The sequence below is a fragment of the Nipponia nippon genome, unplaced genomic scaffold (assembly GCF_047370975.1).
Source record: "Nipponia nippon isolate SJK-2023a ecotype South Korea unplaced genomic scaffold, ASM4737097v1 scaffold_47, whole genome shotgun sequence".
In the NCBI taxonomy this organism is placed as follows: domain Eukaryota; kingdom Metazoa; phylum Chordata; class Aves; order Pelecaniformes; family Threskiornithidae; genus Nipponia; species Nipponia nippon.
The window spans coordinates 206230-230666 of record NW_028262366.1 but is presented as its reverse complement, the minus strand read 5'-3'; the positions used below and the strand labels follow the sequence as shown (position 1 = coordinate 230666).

The following is a 24437-nucleotide window of genomic DNA, read 5'->3' as shown; positions in this document are numbered from 1 at the left end:
CTGGGCCCCTTTTGGGGGGGATTTGGGGGTCCCAGATGCCTGGGTCCCTTTTGGGGGGGGGGGATTTGGGGGTCCCTGGGGGTCCCTGAACTCCTGGGTCCTTTTTGGGGGTCCCTGGGGGTCCCCAGCTCCGGGGTCCCTTTTGAGGGGGGGTCTGGGGGACCTCTTTTGGGGGGGTCCCTAATTCCTGGGCCCCTTTTTGGGGGGTCCCGGACACCTGGATCCCCTTTGGGGGGGTTTTGGGGGTCCCCAGCTGCTGGGTCCCGTTGGGGGGGGGGGGTCCCTGGGGGGGTCTCCGCCGCCTGGGTCCCCTTTGGGGGGGTTGGGGTCCCTTTGGGGGGGTTGGGGCCCCTTTTTGGGGGTTTTGGGGTCCCTTTGGGGGGTTTGGGGGCTCCTGGGGAGGAGCCGTCCCCGCCGCAGCGCCCCTCCGCGCCGCCAGGGGGCGCCGCTCCGCCCCGCCAAGGCGCCGCTCCGTCCCGCCCCCGCCGCGCTCGCTGGTAGAGGCCGAGCCCCGCCCACTCCCGCCGCCTCAGCCAATGGCCGGGAGGGGGGGGGCCTCCGCCGCGCGCCGGGCGGGGCTGCGCGCATGCGCCCCGCGCACGCACGCACGCACGCACGCACCACGTGTCTGCTCCTCACGCCGCGGCAGCAGCAGGTACCGGGGGGGGGCGGGGCCGCGACCCCCCCCAACCCCTCCGGGACCCCCCCCCCCCCGCGGCCCCGGTGACCCCTGACCCCCCCGGAACCCCACCCCCCACCCCCCGCGGCCCCGGTGACCCCGACCCCCCCCCGGGACCCCCCCATCCCCCCCTCCGGGAGCCCCCCGCCCCCCCCCAGGCCCCGGGACCCCCCCGCCCCTCCCCCAGCCCCCCAACTCCCCCCCTCCGCGTGCCCCCACCCCCCCAGTGCCCCCCACTGACCCCCCTTTCTCCCCCCCTTCTCCCCCCTCCCCCCATTTCCCTGACCCCCCCCGTCTCTCCCCTCCCCCCAGGCCATGGCGGCCCCCCCGCCCCCCCGCTCCTCTTCCTCCCGCCGCCCCCCGCCGACGCCCCCTCGCTGCCGGTGCTGATCGCCGCCCGCTACGGCCCGCGCCCCCCCCGCCTGCAGCGGCTGGGCCCGGGGGCGGCCCCGCCGGGGGGGCTGCGGCCCGGCGCCCCCCTGCCCGCGCTCCGCACCCCCGCCGGGGCGCTGCTGGCCGGGCCCGGCCCCGCCGCCATCTTCCTCAGCCCCCCCGCGCTGCTGGGCGCCCGCCCCCCCCAGGCCGCCCTGGTCCGGCAGTGGCTCGCGTTCGCCCAGGGCGAGCTGGCCCCGGCGGCCGCCATCCTGGAGAGGGGCCCCGAGGAGGTGAGGGGGCTAGGGGGGGGCTGGGGGGGGGCTATAGGGGCTGGGGGGGGCTATGGGGGCTGTAGGGGCCGTGGGGGGCTATAGGGGCTATGGGGAGTGGGGGGCTATGGGGGCCAGTGGCTAGCATTTGCCCAGGGTGAGCTGGCCCCGGCGGCCGCCATCCTGGAGAGGGGCCCCGAGGAGGTGAGGGGGCTATGGGGGGCTGGGGGGGGGGGGCTATAGGGGCTGGGGGGGCTATGGGGGGTGTAGGGGCCGTGGGGGGGCTATAGGGGCTATGGGGGGTGGGGGGGTAGGGGGGCCAGTGGCTAGCGTTTGCCCAGGGTGGGCTGGCCCCGGCGGGCGCCATCCTGGAGAGGGGCCCCGAGGAGGTGAGGGGGCTATGGGGGGGCTGGGGGGGCTATAGGGGCTGGGGGGGCTATGGGGGCTGTAGGGGCCGTGGGGGGCTATAGGGGCTATGGGGAGTGGGGGGCTATGGGGGCCAGTGGCTAGCATTTGCCCAGGGCGAGCTGGCCCCGGCGGCCGCCATCCTGGAGAGGGGCCCCGAGGAGGTGGGGGGCTGGGGGGGGCTATAGGGGGCTATGGGGGGCTATAGGGGCTGGGGGGGGGGGCTATAGGGGGCCTATAGGGGGGCTGGGAGGCCTATGGGGGGGCTATGGGCGTCTATAGGGGCGCTACAGAGGCCACGGGAGGGGGTAGAGGGGCTATGAGTGTCTATAGGGGGGCTATGGGGGCCTGTAGGGGGGCTATAGAGGCCATGGGGGGGCTATAGGGGGGCTGTAGAGGGGCTATGAGTGTCTATAGGGGGGCTATGGGGGTCTGTAGGGGCCACAGCAGGGGCTAGGGGTGTCTATAGAGGGGCTATAGGGTAGCTATAGGGGGGCTGGGAGGCCTATGGGGGGGCTATGGGGGTCTGTAGGGGCCGGGGGGGCCATGGGTGTCTATAGGGGGGCTATGGGGGGCTATGGGGTCCATAGGGGCCACGAGAGGGGCTGTGGGTGTCTGGGGGGGGGCTATAGGAGGTGTATGGGGTCCATAGGGGCTGCAGGAGGGACCGTGGGTGTCTATAAGGGGGCTATGGCTGCCGTGGGGGGTCTATAGGGGGTCTATAGGGGTCATGGGGTGTCTATGGGTAGCTATGGGGTCCACAGAGGCCATGGGTGTCTATAGGGGGGCTCTGGAGGCCATAGGGGGTCTATAGGGTGGCTATAGGGTGGCTATGGAGCTCATGGAGAGGCTATAGGGGCCATGGGGCCCATAGGGGCTGCAGGAGGGGCTGCTATGGGGTCCATAGGGGCTATGGGGGGCTATGGGGGCCATGGGGGGTATATAGGGGGGCTGTAGAGGTCGGGGGGGGGGCTATAGGGGGGCTGTAGGTGCTATGGGGTCCATAGGGGCCGTGGGTGTCTATAGGGGGTTATGGGGGCCATGTGGTGTCTATAGGGGAGCTATAGGGGCCATGGGGGAGCTATAGGGGAGCTATAGGGGCCATGGGGGGGCTATAGGGGAGCTATAGGGGCCATGGGGCATCTATAGAGGGGCTATAGGGACCATGGGGGGGCCATGGGGGGGCTGTAGGGGGTCCATAGGGGCCATGGGGCATCTATAGGGGCCGTGGGGGACCTATAGGGGGTCTATAGGGGCTATGGGGGGGCCATAGGGGGTCTATAGGGGCCATAGGGGGTCTATAGGGGCCATGGGGGGTCTATAGGGGGGCTATAGGGGCCATGGGGCCCCTGGGGGCCGCGTGGCCCCCCCCCGACACCCTGTGCTCCCCCGCAGGCGCGGCGCCGGGCGGGGGAGGAGCTGCGTCGGGGGCTGGGGGCCCTGGAGGCGGCGCTGGGGGGAGGGGGCTTCCTGGCGGGGGAGGGGCTCACCCTGGCCGACGTCGCCGTCACCTGCGCCCTCCTGCGCCCCTTCCAGCACGTGAGTGGCCCCGCGTCACCCCCGCGTCACCCCGGGGACCCCCCATGTCACCCCAAGACCCCCCCCATGTCCCCACGGGAACCCCCCAGGTCCCCCCATGTCCCCATGGGGCCACCCCCTGTCCCCCCCCCAGGTCCCCACGTCCCCATGGGGCACCCATGTGTCCCCGTGTCCCCCCAGGGACCCCCTGTGCCCCCCCCCCCCATGTCCCCCAATGTCCCCGTGGGGCCACCCCACGTCCCCCTGTCCCCACAGGGCCACCAGTGTCCCCCCACGTCCCCCCACGGGGCCACCCCATGTCCCCCTGTGGCCCCCCATGTCCCCACAGGGCCACCAATGTCCCCACGTCCCCATGGGGCCACCCCATGTGTCCCTATGTCCCCCCGTGTCCCCATGGGGCCACCAATGTGACCCCCCGTGTCCCCACGGGGCCACCCCACACCCCCCTGTGTGTCCCCACGTCCCCATGGGGCCACCCCACGTCCCCCCGTGTCCCCTCACGTCCCCATGGGGCCACCCCCCGTGTCCCCATGTCCCCCCGTGTCCCCATGGGGCCACCCCACGTCCCCATGGGGCCACCCCACGTGTCCCCATGTCCCCCCGTGTCCCCATGGGGCCACCAATGTGACCCCCCGTGTCCCCAGGGACCCCCCGTGTCCCCACGGGGCCACCCCACACCCCCCTGTGTCCCCCCATGTCCCTGTGGGGCCACCAACATGTCCCCACGGGGCCACCCCATGTCCCCCCGTGTCCCCCCACGTCCCCATGGGGCCACCCCACGTCCCCCGTGTCCCCTCACGTCCCCATGGGGCCACCCCCCGTGTCCCCATGTCCCCCCGTGTCCCCATGGGGCCACCCCACGTCCCCATGGGGCCACCCCACGTGTCCCCATGTCCCCCCGTGTCCCCATGGGGCCACCAATGTGACCCCCCGTGTCCCCAGGGACCCCCCGTGTCCCCACGGGGCCACCCCACACCCCCCTGTGTCCCCCCATGTCCCTGTGGGGCCACCAACATGTCCCCACGGGGCCACCCCATGTCCCCCCGTGTCCCCCCACGTCCCCATGGGGCCACCCCACGTCCCCCCGTGTCCCCTCACGTCCCCATGGGGCCACCCCCCGTGTCCCCATGTCCCCCCGTGTCCCCATGGGGCCACCCCACGTCCCCATGGGGCCACCCCACGTGTCCCCATGTCCCCCCGTGTCCCCATGGGGCCACCAATGTGACCCCCCGTGTCCCCAGGGACCCCCCGTGTGCCCACGGGGCCACCCCACACCCCCCTGTGTCCCCCCATGTCCCTGTGGGGCCACCAACATGTCCCCACGGGGCCACCCCATGTCCCCCCGTGTCCCCCCACGTCCCCATGGGGCCACCCCACGTCCCCATGGGGCCACCCCATGTGTCCCCATGTCCCCCCACGTCCCCATGGGGCCACCCCACGTCCCCATGGGGCCACCCCACGTGTCCCCATGTCCCCCCACGTCCCCATGGGGCCACCCCACCTGTCCCCATGTCCCCCCGTGTCCCCATGGGGCCACCAATGTGACCCCCCATGTCCCCAGGGACCCCCCGTGTCCCCACGGGGCCACCCCACATCCCCCTGTGTCCCCCCATGTCCCTGTGGGGCCACCAACATGTCCCCACGGGGCCACCCCACGTCCCCCCCCCCGTGTGTCCCCCCCCCCAGGTGCTGGACGCGGCCGCCCGCGCCCCCTTCCCCCGCGTCACCCGCTGGTTCCTCACCTGCGTGGGGCAGCCCCACTTCCGCGCCGTCCTGGGGGACGTGGGGCTCTGCGGGGAGGCGGCCCCCGCCCCCCCCCGTGAGTCGGGGGGCTGGGGGGGACGGGGGGGGCCTGGGGATGTGGGGCTGGGGGGGCACGGGGAGATGGGGGGATGGGGGGCTGGGGGGGACCTGGGGGGATGGGGGGATGGGGGGGGCGGGAGGGGCCTGGGGGATGTGGGGCTGGGGGTGTGGGGGCGAGGGGCGGGGGGGCCGTGGGGCGGGGGGGGGCCGTGGGGCTGGGATGTGGGGCGGGGGGGGCCGCGGGGCTGGGGGGGCCGTGGGGCTGGGATTTGGGGTGGGGGGCTGGGGGGCTCTGGGGGGTGGCCCTGCCCCCCGGCTGAGTCGCTGTGGGGCTGGGGGCCGTGGGGCCGGGGCCTGAGGCCTGGCCCTGCCGTCCCCAGGGGAGCTGGGGCCCGTGGGGCCGGAGGCCACGGAGACGGCCGCCGTGGGGCAGGAGGCCGCCGTGGGGCAGGACACCGTGGGGCAGGAGGCCGCCGTGGGGCAGGAGGCCGCCGCCCCCCCGGCCAAGAGCGCGGCGCAGCTGAAGAAGGAGGCGAAAAAACGGGAGAAACTGGAGAAATTCCAGCAGAAACAGGAGAAGAACCGGGAGCAGCAGGTGGGCGCCCACCCCCACCCACGGCGGGGCAGGGGGGGACCCACGGCCACCCCCACCCACGGCCACCCCCACCCACGGCGGGGCAGGGGGGGACCCACGGCCACCCCCACCCACGGCCACCCCCACCCACGGCGGGGCAGGGGGGGACCCACGGCCACCCCCACCCACGGCCACCCCCACCCACGGCGGGGCAGGGGGGGACCCACGGCCACCCCCACCCACGGCCACCCCCACCCACGGCGGGGCAGGGGGGGACCCACAGTGGGGCAGGGGGGGACCCACGGCCACCCCTGACCCACGGCGGGGTGGGACGGGATCGATGGTGGGGTGGGAGGACAGGGGTACAAGGATGGGACTCCCGGTGGGGCGCGGTGGGGCGCGGTGGGGCGTGGTGGGGCGCCGTGGGGCGCGGTGGGGCGCCGTGGGGCGCCGTGGGGCGCGGTGGGGCGCGGTGGGGCGCTGTGGGGCGCGGTGGGGCGCGGTGGGGCGCCGTGGGGCGCAGTGGGGCGCGGTGGGGCGCGGTGGGGTGCCATGGGGCGCGGTGGGGCGCAGTGGGGTGCCGTGGGGCGCCGTGGGGCGCGGTGGGGCGCGGTGGGGCGCGGTGGGGTGCCGTGGGGCGCGGTGGGGCGCGGTGGGGCGCGGTGGGGCGCAGTGGGGTGCCGTGGGGCGCCGTGGGGCGCGGTGGGGCGCAGTGGGGCGCGGTGGGGCCGGTGACGGGGCTCCCTGCGCGCAGGCGAAGGCGAAGGCGCCGAGGAAGGAGCGGCGGGAGCCCGGGGTGCTGACGTACGACCTGCCCACCCCCCCGGGGGAGAAGAAGGGTGAGGGGGCGCGGGGGGGCGGGGGGACGCGGGGGGGACACAGGGGGACACGGGGGGGACACGGGGGGACACGGGGGGACACGGGGGGACGCGGGGGGGACGCGGGGGGATGCGGGGGGACGCGGGGGGATGCGGGGGGGACGCGGGGGGACGCGGGGGCGGTTGGCCGCAGTGCTGACGCGCCCCTCTGTCCCCGTCCCCCCGCGTCCCCCCCGCGTCCCTGTCTCCATTGTCCCCCTCTCCACTGCGTCCCCGTCCCTGTCCCCCCACGTCCCTGCCCCCATCCCCTCCGTGTCCCTGTCCCCGTTGTCCCCGTCCCCGCCACGTCCCCACCATGTCCGTGTCCCCGCCGTGTCCCTGTCCCCCCCCACGTCCCTGTCTGTGTTCTTGTCCCCGACCCTGCCGTGTCCCCACCGTGTCGCTGTTGTCCCCTCCCCACCGTGTCCCTGTCCTTGCCGCTGTCCCCGCTGTGTCCCTGTCCCCACCGTGTCCCTGTCCCCGTTGTCCCCATCCCCACCGTGTCCCCGTCCCCGCCACATCCCTGTTGTCCCCATCCCTGCCACGTCCCTGTCCGTGTCCCCGTCCCCGCCACGTCCCCGTTGTCCCCGTCCCCGCCACGTCCCTGTCCGTGTCCTTGTCCCCGTCCCTGCCACGTCCCCACCGCGTCCCCGTCCCCCCCGTGTCCCCCCCGTGTCCCCCCCCCGTGTCCCCAGACGTCTCGGTGCCGCTGCCGGAGGCCTACAGCCCGCGCTACGTGGAGGCGGCCTGGTACAGCTGGTGGGAGCGGCAGGGCTTCTTCAAGCCCGAGTACGGGGTGAGCGCGGCCCTCGTGCGAGGCCCTCGTGCGAGGGGGCCCTTGTGCAAGGCCCTCGTGCGAGGGGGCCCTCGTGCGAGGCCCTCGTGCGAGGGGGCCCTCGTGCGAGGCCCTCGTGCGAGGGAGCCTCGTGCAAGGCCCTTGCGCAAGGCCCTCATGTGAGGGAGCCTCGTGCGAGGGGGCCTTGTGTAAGGTCCCCGTGCGAGGACCCTCGTGCAAAGCCCTCGTGCGAGGCCCTCGTGCGAGGGATCCCGGTGCGAGCCCCGCCCCCCCCCCGCAGCGCTCCAGCGTGGCGGAGCCCAACCCCCGCGGCGTCTTCATGATGTGCGTCCCCCCCCCCAACGTCACCGGCTCCCTGCACCTGGGCCACGCCCTCACCAGCGCCATCCAGGACAGCCTCGCCCGCTGGTGAGCGCGACCCACGGCGACCCACGGCGACCCACGGGCCCCACGGCGCGGCCCCGCGCCCCCCCCCCGACCCCCCGCGGTCCTGTTCTCTGCCCCCCGAGTCCCCCCCCAGCCCCATGGCGCAGCCCCCGGCCCCACGGCGTGCCCCCCAAGTCCCCCCCAGCCCCATGGCGGGTCTCCCCAGCCCCACGCCGTGCCCCCTAAGCCTCCCCCAGCCCCATGGCGGCCTCCCCCAGCCCCACGGTGAGGCCCCCACCCCCACGCCGTGCCCCCTAAGCCTCCCCCAGCCCCATGGCGGCCTCCCCCAGCCCCACGGTGAGGCCCCCAGCCCCACGCCGTGCCCCCTAAGCCTCCCCCAGCCCCACGGCACAGCCCCCAGCCCCAGGGTGAGACCCCCAAGCCCCCGCCAGCCCCACGGCACGTCCCCCCGCCCCACGGCAGCTTCCCCCCCGCCCCACGGCGTGCCCCCCAAGCCCCCCCAGCGCCTCCCCTCACCCCACGGCGTGCCCCCAAGCCCCCCCCGCCCCACGGCGTGCCCCCCAGCGCCTCCCCTCACCCCACGGCGTGCCCCCAAGCCCCCCAGCGCCTCCCCTCACCCCACAGCGTGCCCCCCAAGCCCCCCCAGCCCCACGGCGTGCCCCCCAAGCCCCCCAGCGCCTCCCCTCACCCCACGGCGTGCCCCCCAAGCCCCCCCCGCCCCACGGCGTGCCCCCCAAGCCCCCCAGCGCCTCCCCTCACCCCACGGCGTGCCCCCCAAGCCCCCCCCCCGCCCCACGGCGTGCCCCCAAGCCCCCCCAGCGCCTCCCCCCGCCCCACGGCGGCTCCCCCCCCCCCCCCCAGGCACCGGATGCGCGGGGCGACGACGCTGTGGAACCCGGGCTGCGACCACGCCGGCATCGCCACGCAGGTGGTGGTGGAGCGGCAGCTCTGGCGGCAGCGGGGGCTGACGCGGCACCAGCTGGGGCGCGAGGCCTTTCTGCAGGAGGTCTGGCGCTGGAAGGAGGAGTGAGTGCTGCCCCCCTGCCCGCCCCACAGGGCCCCCCCTGCCCCACAGGGCCCCCCTGCCCCACAGCCAGCCCCCCCTGCCCCACAGGGCCCCCCCCGCCCCCCCGGGCCCCCCCGCCCCACAGCCAGCCCCCCTGCCCCACAGCCGGGCCCCCCTGCCCCACAGCCGGGCCCCCCTGCCCCACAGGGCCCCCCTGCCCCACAGCCAGCCCCCCCCGCCCCACAGGGCCCCCCTGCCCCACAGCCAGCCCCCCTGCCCCACAGCCGGGCCCCCCTGCCCCACTGCCCGCCCCGCAGGGCCCCCCTGCCCCACAGGGCCCCCCTGCCCCACAGGGCCCCCCTGCCCCACAGCCAGCCCCCCCTGCCCCACAGGGCCCCCCTGCCCCACAGCCAGCCCCCCCTGCCCCACAGGGCCCCCCCTGCCCCACAGGGCCCCTCATGCCCCACAGCCAGCCCCGTGATGCCCCGTGGCCTCTCGTGGCACCCCATAGAGCCCCACAGCCAGCCCCACGGTGCCCCACGGCACCCCATAGAGCCCCACAGTGCTCCACTGAGCCCCACAGCACCCCACAGTGTCCCGTGGGGCCCTATAGAGCCCCACAGCCAGCCCCACGGCACCCCACAGCACCCTATAGAGCCCCGTGGCACCCCATAGAGCCCCACAGCACCCTATAGAGCCCCACGGCACCCCATAGAGCCCCACAGGCAGCCCCATGGTGCCCTATAGAGCCCCACAGCCGCCCCACAGCCGCCCCACAGCCGCCCCTCTCCCCCAGGAAGGGCGACCGCATCTACCAGCAGCTGCGGCGCCTGGGGGCCTCCATGGACTGGGACCGGGCCTGCTTCACCATGGACCCGGTGAGGGGGGGCTGGGGGGGCTATAGGGGCTACGGGGGGGCTATAGGGGCTACGGGGGGGTTGTATGGGGGGCTGGGAGACGGCTGGGGGGGCTATAGGGGGGCTGGGGGGTTATAGGGGGCCAGGGGGGCTCTAGGGGTGTTGTAGGGCTCGGTGGGGGGCTGTAGGGGGGCTATGGGGAGCCTGGGGGGGCTATAGGGTCTCTGGGGGGTTATGTGGGGTGTATGGGGGGCTATAGGGGGTCTGGGGGGTTATGTGGGGCCTGGGGAGGGTCTGGGGGGCAGCTATGGGGGTCTGGGGGGTTATGGGGGGTCTCGGGTGCTGTATGGGGGCTGGGGGAGTTTTAAGGGATTTGGGGGGGCTATAGGGGGCTCTGGGGGGGCTATGGGGGCTCTGGGGGGGCCATAGGGGGCTATAGGGGCTCTGGGGGGCTATAGGGGGCTCTGGGGGGCTCTGGGGGGCCATAGGGGCCTATAGGGGCTCTGGGGGGCTCTGGGGGGCTATAGGGGGGCTATAGGTGCTGTGGGGGGCTATAGGGGGGCTATAGGGGCTGTGGGGGGCTATAGGGGGCTATAGGGGGGCTATAGGGGCTGTGGGGGGGCTGTGGGGGGCTATAGGGGGCTATAGGGGGGCTATAGGGGCTGTGGGGGGGCCCCTGACCCCCCGCCCCCCAGAAAATGTGCCGGGCCGTGCGCGAGGCCTTCGTGCGGCTGCACGAGGGGGGGCTGATCTACCGCAGCACCCGGCTGGTGCACTGGTCCTGCGCCCTGCGCTCCGCCATCTCCGACATCGAGGTGCGCCGCCGCCGGGGGCACCGGGGGGCACCGGGGGGCGGCCGGGGGGCACCGGGGGGGCCGGGGGCACCGGGGGCGGCTGGGGGGTGGCCGGGGGGCCGGGGGCACCGGGGGCGGCTGGGGGCGGCCGGGGGGCACCGGGGGGGCCGGGGGCACCGGGGGCGGCTGGGGGCGGCCGGGGGGCACCGGTGGGCGGCCGGGGGGCAGCAGGGGGCACCGGGGGGCGGCCGGGGGGCACCGGGGGGCGGCTGGGGGGGCCGGGGGGCGGCCGGGGGGCACCGGGGGGCGGCAGGGGGCACCGGGGGGGCCGGGGGCACCGGGGGCAGCCGGGGGCGGCCGGGGGGGGCCAGGGGCACCGGGGGGCGGCTGGGGGCACCGGGGGCAGCTGTGGGGTGGCCATGGGGCAGCGGGGGTGGCCATGGGGTGGCCATGGGGGGTCGGGGGTGCCCACGGGGGTCTGTGGGGCTGGGGGGGGCCCTGGGGGGCTGGGGGTGTCCGTGGGTCACTCTGGGTGTCCGTGGGTCGCTGTGGGTATCTGTGGGGTGGCTGTGGGTGTCCGTGGGTCGGTGTCTGTGGGTCAGTGTCCGTGGGTGTCCGTGGGTCAGTGGTGTCCGTGGGTCAGTGTCCGTGGGTGTCCGTGGGTCAGTGGTGTCCGTGGGTCGGTGTCTGTGGGTCAGTGTCCGTGGGTCAGTGGTGTCCGTGGGTCAGCGCCCGTGGGTCCCCGCCCCCCAGGTGGACAAGAAGGAGCTGCGGGGGCGGACGCTGCTGCGGGTGCCGGGCTACGAAGCCCCCGTCGAGTTCGGGGTCCTGGTGGCCTTCGCCTACCCCCTGGAGGGGGCCGGTGGGTGGGGGAGGGGCGCCGGGGGGGAGGGGCACCCGGGGGGGGAGGGGCGCCGGGGGGGAGGGGCACCCGGGGGGGTGGGGGCAGCCCCATGGCGGGGGCGCAGTGGGGCAGCCCCATGGTGGGCCGTTGGGGGGGGGGTGGGGTGGGGCTGACCCCGCCCCCCCTCGCTGACCCCGCCCCCCCTTGCTGGCCCCGCCCCCCCAGGGGAGGGGGAGGAGCAGGAGGTCGTCGTGGCGACCACGCGCCTGGAGACGATGCTGGGGGACGTGGCCGTGGCCGTGCACCCCGACGACCCCCGCTACCAGGTGGGCGTGGCCCGGGGGGTGGGCGTGGCCCGGGATGGGCGTGGCCCCGGGGGTGGGCGTGGCCAGCGGGTGACGCGGCCACGCCCCTTCCCCAGCACCTGCGTGGGCGCCGCGTGCGCCACCCCTTCACAGGGCGGAGCCTCCCCGTGCTGCACGACCCCTTCGTCGACGCCCAGTTTGGCACTGGTGAGGGGCGGGGCCTGGGGTGGGGGCGGGGCTTGGGGTGGGTGGGGCTTAGAGTGGGTGTGGGTTAGAGTGGGTGTCACTTAGAATGGGGTGCGGCTTAGAGTGGGTGTGGCTTAGAATGGGGGGTGGGTGTGGCTGGGGTGGGTGTGCCTTGGGGGTTGGGTGTGACTTAGAGTGGGGTGTGGCTTAGAGTGGGTGTGGCTTTAAATGGGGTGTGGCTTGGAATGGGTGTGGCTTGCGGTGGGGGTGTGGTTTTTGAGTGGGCGTGGCTCAGAATCGGGTGGGGTCCGAATTGAGGGTGGGGCGGGGGGGCGTGGCTTAGAGCAGGGGTGTGGTTGGGCGTTGGTGTGTGGGGCGTGGCGTGGCTAAGAATGGGGCGTGGCTTAGGAGGGCGCGGCTCGGGGGGGTGGGAGCGTGGTTTGAAATGGGGTGGGTTCGGATGGGGGCGTCGCTCCGAATCGGGGCGTGGCTCGGGATGGGGCGTGTCCCGGCGCTGACCCCGCCCCCCCAGGCGCGGTGAAGATCACCCCCGCCCACGACGCCACCGACTTCGAGGTGGGGCAGCGGCACGGGCTGCCCTGCCCCCGCGTCATCGGGGAGGACGGGCGGCTGCTGAACGTGCCCCCCCCCTTCCTGGTGGGGGAGGGGCGGGGGGAGGGGGAGGGGATGAGGGGACACGGGGGGGTGGGAGGCAGGGGTGGGGTTGTGGGGGGAGGGGACGGGAGTGGGGGGTGGGGGGAGGGGGTGGGGGACATGGGGGGGATGGGGATTGGGGGGGATGTGGGGGGATGGGGAGGTGGGGGGAGGGGATATGGGGGGAGGGGGAGGGGATGGAGGGACATGGGATGGGGAGTGGGGGGAGGGGGTGGGGGATATGGGGGGATGGGGATTGGGGGGAGGGGATGGGGGACATGGGGGGATGGGAGGCAGCGGTGGGGTTGCGGGGGGAGGGGAGGAGTGGGGGGAGGGGATGGGGGGGCCCGGGCGGGGCTGACGGCGCCCCTCCCCCCAGGGGCTGCCGCGCTTCGCGGGGCGCGCGGCCGTGCTGGCGGCGCTGAAGGAGCGGGGGCTGTTCCGCGGCGTCACCGAGAACCCCATGGTCGTCCCCATCTGCAGGTGGGGCGCGGCCGGGGGTCACCGGGGGTCACCGGGGGCGGCCAGGGGTCACCGGGGGGCAGCCGGGGGTCACCGGGGGTCACCAGGGGTCACCGGGGGCGGCCAGGGGTCACCGGGGGTCACCATGGGTCTCTGTGGGTCACGGTGGGGTGGCCATGGGTCACCATGGGTCCCACGGGGTGGTTGTTGGGGCCGTGGGTGGCCATGGGGTGGCCGTGGGTGGCCATAGGTGGCCATGGGGTGGCTGTTGGGGCCATGGGTGGCCATAGGTTGCCATGGGGTGGCCGTGGGTGGCCATAGGTTGCCATGGGGTGGCCGTGGGTGGCCACAGGTGGCCATGGGGTGGCTGTTGGGGCCATGGGTGGCCATAGGTGGCCATGGGGTGGCTGTGGGTGGCCATGTGTGGCCATGGGGTGGCTGTTGGGGCCATGGGTGGCCGTGGGTGGCCATAGGTTGCCATGGGGTGGCCACAGGTTGCCATGGGGTGGCCGTGGGTGGCTGTGGGTCACAGTGGGTGGCTGTGGAGTGGCAGTGGGTGGCCATGTGTGACCATGGGGTGGCCGTGGGTGGCCATAGCTTGCCATGCAGTGGCCATAGGTGGCCATGGGGTGGCTGTGGGTGGCCATAGGTTGCCATGCAGTGGCCGTGGGGTGGCTGTGGGTGGCCATAGGTTGCCATGGGGTGGCCAGGGGTGGCCATGGGGTGGCAGTGGGTGGCCATAGGTTGCCATGCAGTGGCCATAGGTGGCCATGGGGTGGCTGTGGGTGGCGGTGGGTGGCCATAGGTTGCCATGGAGTGGCCACGGCTTGCCATGGGGTGGCTGTGGGTCACAGCGGGTGGCCGTGGGGTGGCCGTGGGTGGCCATAGGTTGCCATGGGGTGGCCAGGGGCGGCCATGGGGTGACGGCGTCCCCCCGCAGCCGCTCCAAGGACGTGGTGGAGCCGCTGCTGAAGCCGCAGTGGTACCTGCGGTGCCAGGGGCTGGCGCGGGGCGCGGCCGCCGCCGTCCAGAGGGGGGACCTGCGCCTGCACCCCCCCGCCCACGCCCGCACCTGGTTCCAGTGGATGGACAACATCCGGTGAGCCCCGCCCCGCCCCGCCCCGCGGCCCCGCCCCGCGGCCCCGCCCCACCGCTGGGGGTCTGACCCATAGCCCTGCCCCACAGCCCCGCCCCGCCCCGCCGCGCCCTACAGCCCCGCCCCACAGCTGGGTGCCTGACCCATAGCCCCTGCCCCACAGCCCGGGGGGGTCCCTGCCCCATAGCCTGGCGGTGCCCCGCCCCCCAGCCCGGGGGTGCCCCGCCCCCTTGCCGTGGGGCTGCCCCCAACGTCCCCCCCCCGCAGGGACTGGTGCATCTCCCGGCAGCTCTGGTGGGGCCACCGCATCCCCGCCTACTTCGTCACCGTCGACGACCCCAGCGTCCCCCCCGGGGAGGTCAGGGGGGCAGGGGGGGTCGGGGGGCCGCTATGGGGCTGGGGGAGGCTGGGGGCTGCTGTGGGGCCGCTATGGGGGTGGGGGGGTGGGGGGGCCGCTATGGGGCTGGGGGAGGCTGGGGGCTGCTGTGGGGCCGCTATGGGGCTGGGGGGGTCGGGGGGCCGCTATGGGGCTGGGGGAGGCTGGGGGCTGCTGTGGGGCCGCTATGGGGCTGGGGGGTCGGGGGGCCACTGTGGGGCTGGGGGAGGCTGGGGGCTGCTGGGGGGCCGCTATGGGGCTGGGGGGGTCAGGGGGCCACTGTGGGGCTGGGGGAGGCTGGGGGCTGCTGTGGGGCCGCTATGGGGCTGGGGGGGTCAGGGGGCCGCTGTGGGGCTGGGGGAGGCTGGGGGCTGCTGGGGGGCCGCTATGGGGCTGGGGGGTCGGGGGGCCACTGTGGGGCTGGGGGAGGTTGGGGGCTGCTGGGGGGCCGCTATGGGGCTGGGGGGGTCGGGGGGCCGCTATGGGGCTGGGGGAGGCTGGGGGCTGCTGTGGGGCCGCTATGGGGCTGGGGGGGGGTCAGGGGGCCGCTGTGGGGCTGGGGGAGGCTGGGGGCTGCTGGGGGGCCGCTATGGGGCTGGGTGGGTCGGGGGGCCGCTGTGGGGCTGGGGGCTGCTGGGGGGCCGCTGTGGGGCTGGGGGAGGCTGGGGGCTGCCAGATGGGCCCCCCTGCTGTGGGGCTGGGGGCCCTGGGGGGGCTGACGCCGTGGGGCGGACGCCGTGGGTCGCAGCAGGACGAGGACGAGCGGTACTGGGTGAGCGGGCGCAGCGAGGAGGAGGCGCGGGAGAAGGCGGCCCGGGCCTTCGGGGTGGCCCCCGAGCGCGTCAGCCTGCGCCAAGGTGGGCACTGGGAGCACTGGGAGGGACTGGGGAGGCACTGGGAGGGGCTGAGGGGGCACTGGGAGGGGCTGGGAGGCATTGGGGAGGCACTGAGAGGGACTGGGGAGGCATTGGGAGGGACTAGGGGGCACTGGGAGGGACTGGGAGGTGGTGGGGGGCCACTGGGGGGGACTGGGGGGCACTGGGAGGCACTGGGGAGGCACTGAGAGGGACTGGGGAGGCACTGGGAGGGGACTAGGGGGCACTGGGAGGTGCTGGGGGGTGGTGGGGGGCCACTGGGGGGGACTGGGGGGCACTGGGAGGCACTGGGGAGGCACTGAGAGGGACTGGGGAGGCACTGGGAGGGACTAGGGGGCACTGGGAGGTGGTGGGGGGCCACTGGGGGGGACTGGGGGGCACTGGGAGGCACTGGGGAGGCACTGAGAGGGACGGGGGAGGCACGGGGAGGGACTGGGGGGCGCTGGGAGGTGGTGGGGGGCCACTGGGGGGGACTGGAGGCCACTGGGAGGGATTGGAGGGGCAATGGGGGGCACTGGGAGGTGCTGGGGGGGTCACTGGGAGGGACTGGGGAGCAATGGGGGGCACTGGGAGGGACTGGGGAGCAATGGGGGACACTGGGAGGGACTGGGAGGTGCTGGGGGGTACTGGGAGGTGCTGGGAGGTGCTGAGGGGACACTGGGGGGGACTGGGGGGGCACTGGCGGGTACTGGAGTGAACTGGGAGGCACTGGAAAACACCAGGGAGCATGGGGATGCAACTGGGGTGCATGAGGAAGCACTGGGGGTTACTGGTCGGCGCTGGGGGGCACTGGATAGCTCGGGGGGGCACTGGAGTGAACTGGGGGGTACTGGGAGGTGATGGGGGCAGTGGGGGCATTGGGATGCACTGGGATGCATGGGGAAGTGCTGGGGGGCACTGGGGGTTACTGGTTGGCGCTGGGGGGCACTGGATAGCTCGGGGGGGGCACTGGAGTGAACTGGGGGGTACTGGGAGGTGTTGGGGGGGGGCCGTGGGGGCACTGGGATGCATGGGGAAGCACTGGGGCGGGGCACTGGGGGTTACTGGTCGGCACTGGGGGGCACTGGGGGTCCCCATGCCGCCCCCTCCCCGCAGACGAGGACGTCCTGGACACCTGGTTCTCCTCCGGCCTCTTCCCCTTCTCCATCTTCGGCTGGCCCGAGCCCGTGAGCGGGGGTCGGGGGGGGGTCGGGGGGGGGGTCGGGGGGGGGGGGGGTTGGGGTGGGGTCCCCCCCCCTGACGCCCCCGGCCCCCCCAGAGCCAGGACCTGGAGGTTTTCTACCCGGGGACGCTGCTGGAGACCGGCCACGACATCCTCTTCTTCTGGGTGGCGCGGATGGTGATGCTGGGGCTGGCGCTCACCGGGCGGCTGCCCTTCCGCGAGGTGCCGGGCCCCCGGGACCCCCACCCCCCCGGGACCCCCAGGGACCCCTGACCCCCCAGGGACCCCCAACCCCCCTGACCCCCCCCCGGGACCCTGCCAGCGACCCCCACAGCCACGCCAACCCTCTGGGACCCCCCCGAGACCCCCTTGGCCTCCCCCAGGACCCCCAGCCCCCCCCCAGACCCCCCCTGGAGCCCCCCAAACCCTACAGGACCCCCTGGGACCCCCCAGCCCCTCTGGGACCCCCGTGAGACCCCCCCCGGGACCCCCAATCACCCCCCAGTCCCCCCAGGACCCCCTGGGACCCCCAGGCCCCCCCAAACCCTACAGGACCCCTTGGGACCCCCCAGGACCCCCTGGGACCCCCTGAGACCCCCCAGGACCCCCAATCACCCCCCTGCCCCCCAGGACCACCCCTGGGACCCCCAGCCCTCCCCGCCCCCCCCCCAGTCCCCCCAGTCCCCCCAGTACCCCCCCCCCCCAGGTTTACCTCCACGCCATCGCCCGGGACGCCCACGGGAGGAAGATGAGCAAATCCCTGGGGAACGTCATCGACCCCCTGGACGTCATCACCGGCATCTCCCTGCAGGTGGGGGGCTGGGGGGGTCCTGGGGGTCCGGGGGGGCTGGGGGGTCCTGGGGGGTCTGGAGGGGTCCTGGGGGTCCTGGAGGGGGGTCTGGGGGGGTCCTGGGGGGTCTGGGGAGGGTCTGGGGAGGGTCTGGGGGGTCCTGGGGGGTCCTGGGGGGTCCTGGAGGGGTCTGGGGGGGTCCTGGGGGGTCTGGGGAGGGTCTGGGGGTCCTGGGGGTCCTGGGGGGTCCTGGAGGGGTCTGGGGGGGTCCTGGGGGGTCTGGGGAGGGTCTGGGGGGTCCTGGGGGTCCTGGGGGGTCCTGGAGGGGTCTGGGGGGTCCTGGGGGGTCTGGGGAGGTTCTGGGGGGTCCCAAGGGATCTTGGGGGGTCCTGGATGGATCTTGGGGGGGTCTGGAGGGTCCCAGGGGGGTCTGGGGGGTCCCGGGGGTCCCGCGGTGTGATGGGGGGTCCCGGGGGGGATGGGGGGTGATGGGGGGTCCGGGGGGGGGTCGCAGGGGGGTGATGGGGGGTCCTCACCCGCCCGCGTCCCCCCAGGGTCTGCACGAGCAGCTGGAGAAAAGCAACCTGGACCCGGCGGAGCTGGAGCGGGCGCGGGAGGGGCAGGTGGGGGCGGGGCGGGGGAGGGGCCGGGGGGCCGTGACCCCCCAGGAGGTGACCCCCTCCCCCCTCCCCCCACCCCCAGAAACGAGATTTCCCCCACGGGATCCCCGAGTGCGGGACGGACGCCCTGCGCTTCGCCCTCTGCGCCTACACGGCCCAGGGTAGGGACCCCGCGCCCGGGACCCCCTGACCCCCCCGACCCCCTGACCCCTCCTGACCCCCCGGGACCCCCAACCCCCCCGACCCCCTGACCCCTCCTGACCCCTCCTGACCCCCCCGGGACCCCCCAACCCCCCTGACCCCTCCTGACCCGCCCCGGGACCCCGGGACCCCTGACCCCCCCGACCCCCTGACCCCTCCTGACCCCTCCTGACCCCCGGGACCCCCCGACCCCCTGACCCCTCCTGACCCCTCCTGACCCCCCGGGACCCCCAACCCCCCTGACCCCCTCCTGACCCCTCCTGACCCCCCCGACCCCCCTGACCCCTCCTGACCCCTCCTGACCCCCCCAGGACCCCCTGACCCCTCCTGACCCCCCTGACCCCTCCTGACCCCTCCTGACCCCCCGGGACCCCCCGACCCCCCTGACCCCTCCTGACCCCTCCTGACCCCCCGGGACCCCCTGATCCCCCCAACCCCCCTGACCCCCTCCTGACCCCTCCTGACCCCCAGGACCCCCTGACCCCTCCTGACCCCCCCGGGACCCCCTGGGACCCCCTGACCCCCCCGACCCCCCTGACCCCCCTGACCCCCGCCCCCCCCCCAGGCCGTGACATCAACCTGGACGTGGGGCGCGTCCTGGGCTACCGGCACTTCTGCAACAAGGTCTGGAACGGGGCGCGCTTCGTCCTGCGGGCGCTGGGGCCCGGCTACCGGCCCCCCCCCGGCCTGCAGGTACCCCCGCCCCCGGGACCCCCTCCCATGGGGCTGGGACCCCCACCCATGGGGCTGGGAATCCTCCCATGGGGCTGGGACCCCCATTCATGGGGCTGGGACCCCCACCCGTGGGGCTGGGACCCCCGCCTGGGGGCTGGGAATCCTCCCATGGGGCTGGGAACCCCACTTGGGGGGCTGGGACCCCCATTCATGGGGCTGGGACCCCCGCTTATGGGGCTGGGACCCCCATTCATGGGGCTGGGACCCCCGCCTGGGGGCTGGGACCCCCCGCTTATGGGGCTGGGACCCCCACCCATGGGGCTGGGAATCCTCCCATGGGGCTGGGAACCCCACTTGGGGGGGCTGGGACCCCCCACCCTGGGGCTGGGACCCCCGCCTGGGGGCTGGGAATCCTCCCATGGGGCTGGGACCCCAAGTTATGGGGCTGGGACCCCCCGCTTATGGGGCTGGGGACCACATTCATGGGGCTGGGACCCCCACTTATGGGGCTGGGACCCCCGCTTATGGGAGTGGGCCCCCCCCATTTATGGGGCTGGCAACCCGCTATGGGGCTGGGACCCCCATTCCTGGGGCCGTGCCCCCCACCCGTGGGGCCGTGCCCCCCACCCGTGGGGCGGGCGGCTGACGCGCGGCGCAGGCCCGGGGCCGGCCGGGGCTGGGGGAGCGCTGGGTGCGGAGCCGGCTGAGCCGCGCGGTGGGGGCCTGCGGGGCCGCGCTCGCCGCCTTCGACTTCCCCGCCGCCACCTCCGCCGCCCACGGCTTCTGGCTGTACGAGCTCTGCGACGTCTACCTGGTACGGGGGTACGGGGGTACGGGGGTACGGGGGGTATGGGGGGTACGGGGGGTACGGGGGGTACGGGGGGTATAGGGGGTACGGGGGCTATAGGGGGTACGGGGGGTAGGGGGGTACGGGGGGTACGGGGGGTACGGGGGTACGGGGGTACGGGGGTACGGGGGGTACGGGGGGTATGGGGGGTATAGGGGGGTACGGGGGGTATAGGGGGTACGGGGGGTATGGGGGGTACGGGGGTACGGGGGGTATAGGGGGTAGGGGGGTATAGGGGGTACGGGGGCTATAGGGGGTACGGGGGGTACGGGGGTACGGGGGCTATGGGGGTACGGGGGGTACGGGGGGTACGGGGGTACGGGGGTACGGGGGGTACGGGGGGTATGGGGGGTATAGGGGGGTACGGGGGGTATAGGGGGTACGGGGGGTATGGGGGGTACGGGGGTACGGGGGGTACGGGGGGTATGGGGGGTACGGGGGGTATAGGGGGTAGGGGGGTATAGGGGGTACGGGGGCTATAGGGGGTACGGGGGGTACGGGGGTACGGGGGCTATGGGGGGTACGGGGGTACGGGGGGTACGGGGGTACGGGGGGTACGGGGACTATGGGGGGTACGGGGGGTATGGGAGCTACGGGGGGTACGGGGGGTACGGGGACTATAGGGGGTACGGGGGGTATAGGGGGTACGGGGGGTATGGGGGCTACGGGGGGTACGGGGGGTATGGGGGGTACGGGGGGTACAGGGGCTATGGGGGGTACGGGGGCTATAGGGGGTACGGGGGGTACGGGGGTACAGGGGCTATGGGGGGTACGGGGGGTACAGGGGGTACGGGGGCTATAGGGGGTACGGGGGGTATGGGGGGTACAGGGGGTACAGGGGCTATAGGGGGTACGGGGGGTACAGGGGGTATGGGGGCTACGGGGGGTACGGGGGGTATGGGGGGTACGGGGGCTATAGGGGCTATAGCAGGTACAGGGGCTATAGGGGGTATGGGGGACACGGGGGGCTATGGGGGCTGTAGGGGACACGGGGGGTGGGGGGCTATAGGGGACATGGGGGGGTACAGGGGCTATGGGGGGTATGGGGCTATAGGGGACATGGTGTGGGGGGATATGGGGTGTATGGGGGACACGGGGGGTATGGGGGCTATAGGGGACACGGGGGCTGGGGGGCTATAGGGGGTATGGGGGGTATAGGGGTGGGGGGGTGTGGGGGCTATAGGGGACACGGGGGTACAGGGGAGGGGGGGACATGGGGGGATGCAGGGACCATAAGAAGGGGACAGGGACAGGGCTATAGGGGACACGGGGGGTGGGGATGGGGGGACAGGGACGGGGACATCGGGATGGGGACACGGGGATGGGGCAGGGACGGGTGGGGACGGGAATTGGGGACAGAGATGGGGCCACAGGGAGAGGGACAGGGCTGGGGACAAGGAAACAGGGATGGGGACACTGGGATGGAGATGGGACATTGGGATGGGGACGGGGATGGGGACACGGGGATGGGGAGGGGGACATTGGGATGGGGCCAGGGACATGGGGATGGGGACAGGGGTGGGGACATTGGGATGGGGATACTGGGATGGGGATGGGGACACGGGGATGAGACATTGGGATGAGACATTGGGATGGGGACGGGGACGTGGGGACGGCGACAGGGATGGGGACATTGGGATTGGGACGGGATATTGGGATGGGGATGGGGACACTGGGATGGGACACTGGGATGGGGATGGGACATTGGGATGGGACACTGGGATGTGGATGGGGACACGCGGATGGGACACTGGGATGGGGATGGGACATTGGGATGGGACACTGGGATGGGGATGGGGACACGGGGATGGGACACTGGGATGGGGATGGGACATTGGGATGGGACACTGGGATGGGGATGGGGACACGGGGATGGGACACTGGGATGGGGATGGGACATTGGGATGGGACACTGGGATGGGGATGGGGACACGGGGATGGGACACTGGGATGGGACATTGGGATGGGACACTGGGATGGGGATGGGACATGGGGATGGGGATGGGGACGCTGGGATGGGGATGGGCTGTTGGGACGGTGACGGTGACGCGTGTCCTCCCCTTGCCAGGAGTGCGTGAAGCCGGTGCTGGCCCGAGCGGCCGCCGCCGAGTCGGGGCCCGCGGCCGAGGCCGGGGCCGGGGCCGAGGCCGAGGCCGAGGCCGAGGAGGAGGAGGAGGAGGAGGAGGGGGACGCGGGGGACGCGGCGGCGGCGCGCGACACGCTCTACGCCTGCCTGGACGCGGGGCTGCGGCTGCTGGCGCCCTTCATGCCCTTCCTCAGCGAGGAGCTGTGGCAGCGCCTGCCCCGCGCCCCCCCCGCCCCCCCCAGCCTCTGCGTCTGCCCCTACCCCGAGGCCAGCGAGGTGCGGGGGGGGGGGTCCTGGGGGGGTCCTGGGGGGCTATGGGGGGTCCTGGGGGCCTGGGGGGTCCTGGGGGGGTCCTGAGGGGGTCCTGGGGGGCTATGGGGGGCTATGGGGGGATTGGGGGGCCTGGGGGGGTCCTGGGGGGCTATGGGGGTCCTGGGGGGGTATGGGGGGATTGGGGGTCCCGGGGGGTCCTGGGGGGATTGGGGGGGGTCCTGGGGGGCTATGGGGGCATTGGGAGGCCTGGAGGGGGTCCTGAGGGGGTATGGGGGGGATTGGGGGGGGGGGCTATGGGGGGGATTGGGGGTCCGGGGGGGATTGGGGGGTCCTGGGGGGCTATGGGGGGATTGGGGGGCCTGGGGGGCATTGGGGGGCCTGGGGGGTCCTGGGGGGTCCTGGGGGGCTATGGGGGGGTTTGGGGGCCTGGGGGGGTTTGGGGGGTCCTGGGGGTCCTGGGGGGCTATGGGGGGTTTGGGGGGGGTCCTGGGGGGCTATGGGGGGGAGTGGGGGTCCGGGGGGGTCCTGGGGGGGTTGGGGGGGTCCTGGGGGGCTATGGGGGGATTGGGGGTCCGGGGGGGATTGGGGGGTTCTGGGGGGCTATAGGGGGGCATTGGGGGTCCTGGGGGGGGGTCCCAGGAGGGTATGGAGGTACTGGGGGGGCTGAGGGATGGGAAGGGGGGGATTGGGGGTCCTGGGGGGCTATGGGGAGGGACTGGGGGTCCGGGGGGCTGGGGGGATCGGGGCGATCTGGGGAGGATTGGGGGGCTGAGGGATGGGGATGGAGGAGTTTTGGGGTCCTGGGGGGGGTCCCAGGGGGGTTGGGGGGCGTTGGGGGCCGCGGGCGCTGAGGCCCCGGCCCCCCCAGTTCTGCTGGCAGGACGAGGAGGCCGAGGCCACCATGGAGTTCGCCCTCGGCATCGTCCGGGCCCTGCGCAGCCTCCGCGCCGACCACGGCCTCACCCGCAGCCGCCCCCCCTGTACGGCCGGGGGGTCCGGGGGGGGCTTTGGGGGGGCCCTGGGGGGTTTGAGGGGGGCTCTAGGGGGCTTCAGGGGGGTTGGAGGGGCTTTGAGGGGTCCTGGGGCGGCTTCAGGGGGCCCTGGGGGGCTTGAATGGGTCCTGGAGGGGCTTTTGGGGGGTCCTGGGGGGGTTGAGGGGTCTCTGGGGGGGTCCTGGGGGGCTTCAGGGGGGTCTGGGGGTCCTGGGGGGCTTCAGGGGGCTCTAGGGGGGCTTCAGGGGGGTTGCGGGGCTTGGGGGGCTTTGAGGGGTCCTGAGGCAGCTTCAGGGGGGTCTGGGGGTCCTGGGGATCTGGGGGGGGATCCGGGGGGTCTGGGGAGGCTTAAAGGGGTCCTGGGGGTCTGGGGGGCTTCAGGGGGGCCTGGGGGGCTTGGGGGGGTCTGGGGGTCCTGGGGGTTGAGAGGGGTCCTGAGGGGGCCTTGGGGGGTCCTGGGGGGGGGTCTGAGGGGTCCTGGGGAGGCTTAAAGGGGTCTTGGGGGGTCCTGGGGGGCTGTGGGGGGTCTGGGGGCTTTGGGGGGTTGAGGGGTCTCTGGGGGGGCCCTGGTGAGCAGGGGGGGGGTGGGGGGGTCCGTGCCGCGTTTCGGGGGCCCCTGACCCCCCCCCGCCCCCCCCCAGGTTTCCTGCAGTGCCCCGACCCCGCCTGGGCGCGCCGCGCCGCCCGCTGCCGGGGCCCGATCCGGGCGCTGGGGGGGGTGGGGGCCGTGCGGGTGCTGGGGGCGGGGGGCGACCCCCCGGGACCCCCCCCCGGCTGCGCCGTCGCCGTCGCCTCCGACCGCTGCACCGTCCACCTCCTCCTCAAGGTGCGGGGGGAGGGGGGGGGGGTGGGGGGGGTGGGGGTGTCCCCCCGCGACGTCACCCCCCGGGCGATGACGTCACCGCCCCGGTGATGACGTCACCGCCGTCGCCCCGCAGGGGGTGGTGGACGCCCCGAAGGAGCTGGCCCGGCTCGGGGGGCGGCGGGCGGAGCTGGGCCGGGCGCTGGAGCGGCTGCGGCAGCGGCGGGGGGGCCCCGAGTACCGGGAGAGGGTCCCCTCCCCCGTGCGGGGGGCCGAGGCCGCCAAGGTGAGGGGGGAGGGGCTGGGGGGGCCGGGGGGAGGGGAGGGGGTTGGGGGGGGGGGGCCGGGGGGAGGGGGTTTGGGGGTCCTGGGGGGCGTCATATGGGGGAGGGGAGGGGGTTGGGGGGGGAGGGTCCTGGGGGGTCAGATGGGGGATGGGAGGGGGTCCTGGGGGGTGGGGGGGGGATTGGGGGGGTCTCGGATGGGGGTTGGGGGGGGGGCGGGGCTCACAGCCCCTCCCCCAGCTGGCGCAGATGGAGGCGGAGCTGCAGAAGGTGCTGGAAGCCGAGGAGCTGATGAGGAAAATGCTGTGACCCCTCCCCCACCCGGGGCCCCCCCCCCACCCGGGGCCCCTCCCCCACCCGGGGCCCCTCCTCCCAGCATTAAAGGTGTTTTGCTGAGTCAGCGCCTCTGGTCTGGGGGGGCGGGGGGACCCCACCTCCCCCACCCCCCACCCCCCCCCACCCCCTCTCCCCCCCAGTGCCCCCAGTAGAGCCATCCCAGTGCTCCCAGTAAGGCCCAGTCCCTGCAGTAAAGGCCATCCCAGTGCCCCCAGTAAGGCCCAGTGCCC

At 74.9% G+C, this 24437-nt stretch overlaps 1 protein-coding gene across 3 annotated transcripts; it reads left to right on the top strand.

Moving 5' to 3' along the window:
- The first annotated feature begins 410 nt into the window (after positions 1-410).
- On the top strand, positions 411-24249 carry VARS1 (valyl-tRNA synthetase 1). Of its 3 annotated transcripts, XM_087729818.1 has the most exons (30): positions 1830-1892; positions 3124-3267; positions 4954-5086; positions 5451-5665; positions 6399-6483; positions 7197-7297; positions 7578-7705; positions 8546-8710; positions 9487-9568; positions 10243-10362; positions 11095-11203; positions 11411-11511; positions 11607-11697; positions 12209-12333; positions 12710-12813; positions 13733-13891; positions 14156-14246; positions 15016-15121; positions 16235-16305; positions 16398-16523; positions 17008-17112; positions 17646-17714; positions 17794-17872; positions 18478-18605; positions 19246-19401; positions 21503-21796; positions 22662-22773; positions 23427-23611; positions 23724-23873; positions 24112-24249. In XM_087729818.1, the coding sequence occupies exons 7-30, from the start codon at positions 7617-7619 to the stop codon at positions 24178-24180; spliced, it is 2886 nt and encodes a 961-aa protein (XP_087585944.1). In that variant the 5' UTR covers positions 1830-1892; positions 3124-3267; positions 4954-5086; positions 5451-5665; positions 6399-6483; positions 7197-7297; positions 7578-7616; the 3' UTR covers positions 24181-24249. The 3 variants fall into 3 exon arrangements, with proteins under 3 accessions (XP_087585945.1, XP_087585943.1, XP_087585944.1); XM_087729817.1 differs by lacking the exons at positions 1830-1892; positions 3124-3267 and adding an exon at positions 468-655; XM_087729819.1 differs by lacking the exons at positions 1830-1892; positions 19246-19401; positions 21503-21796; ... (2 more) ...; positions 23724-23873; positions 24112-24249 and adding exons at positions 411-655; positions 992-1344 and having other exon boundaries at positions 18478-18611.
- Positions 24250-24437: the final 188 nt, after the last annotated feature.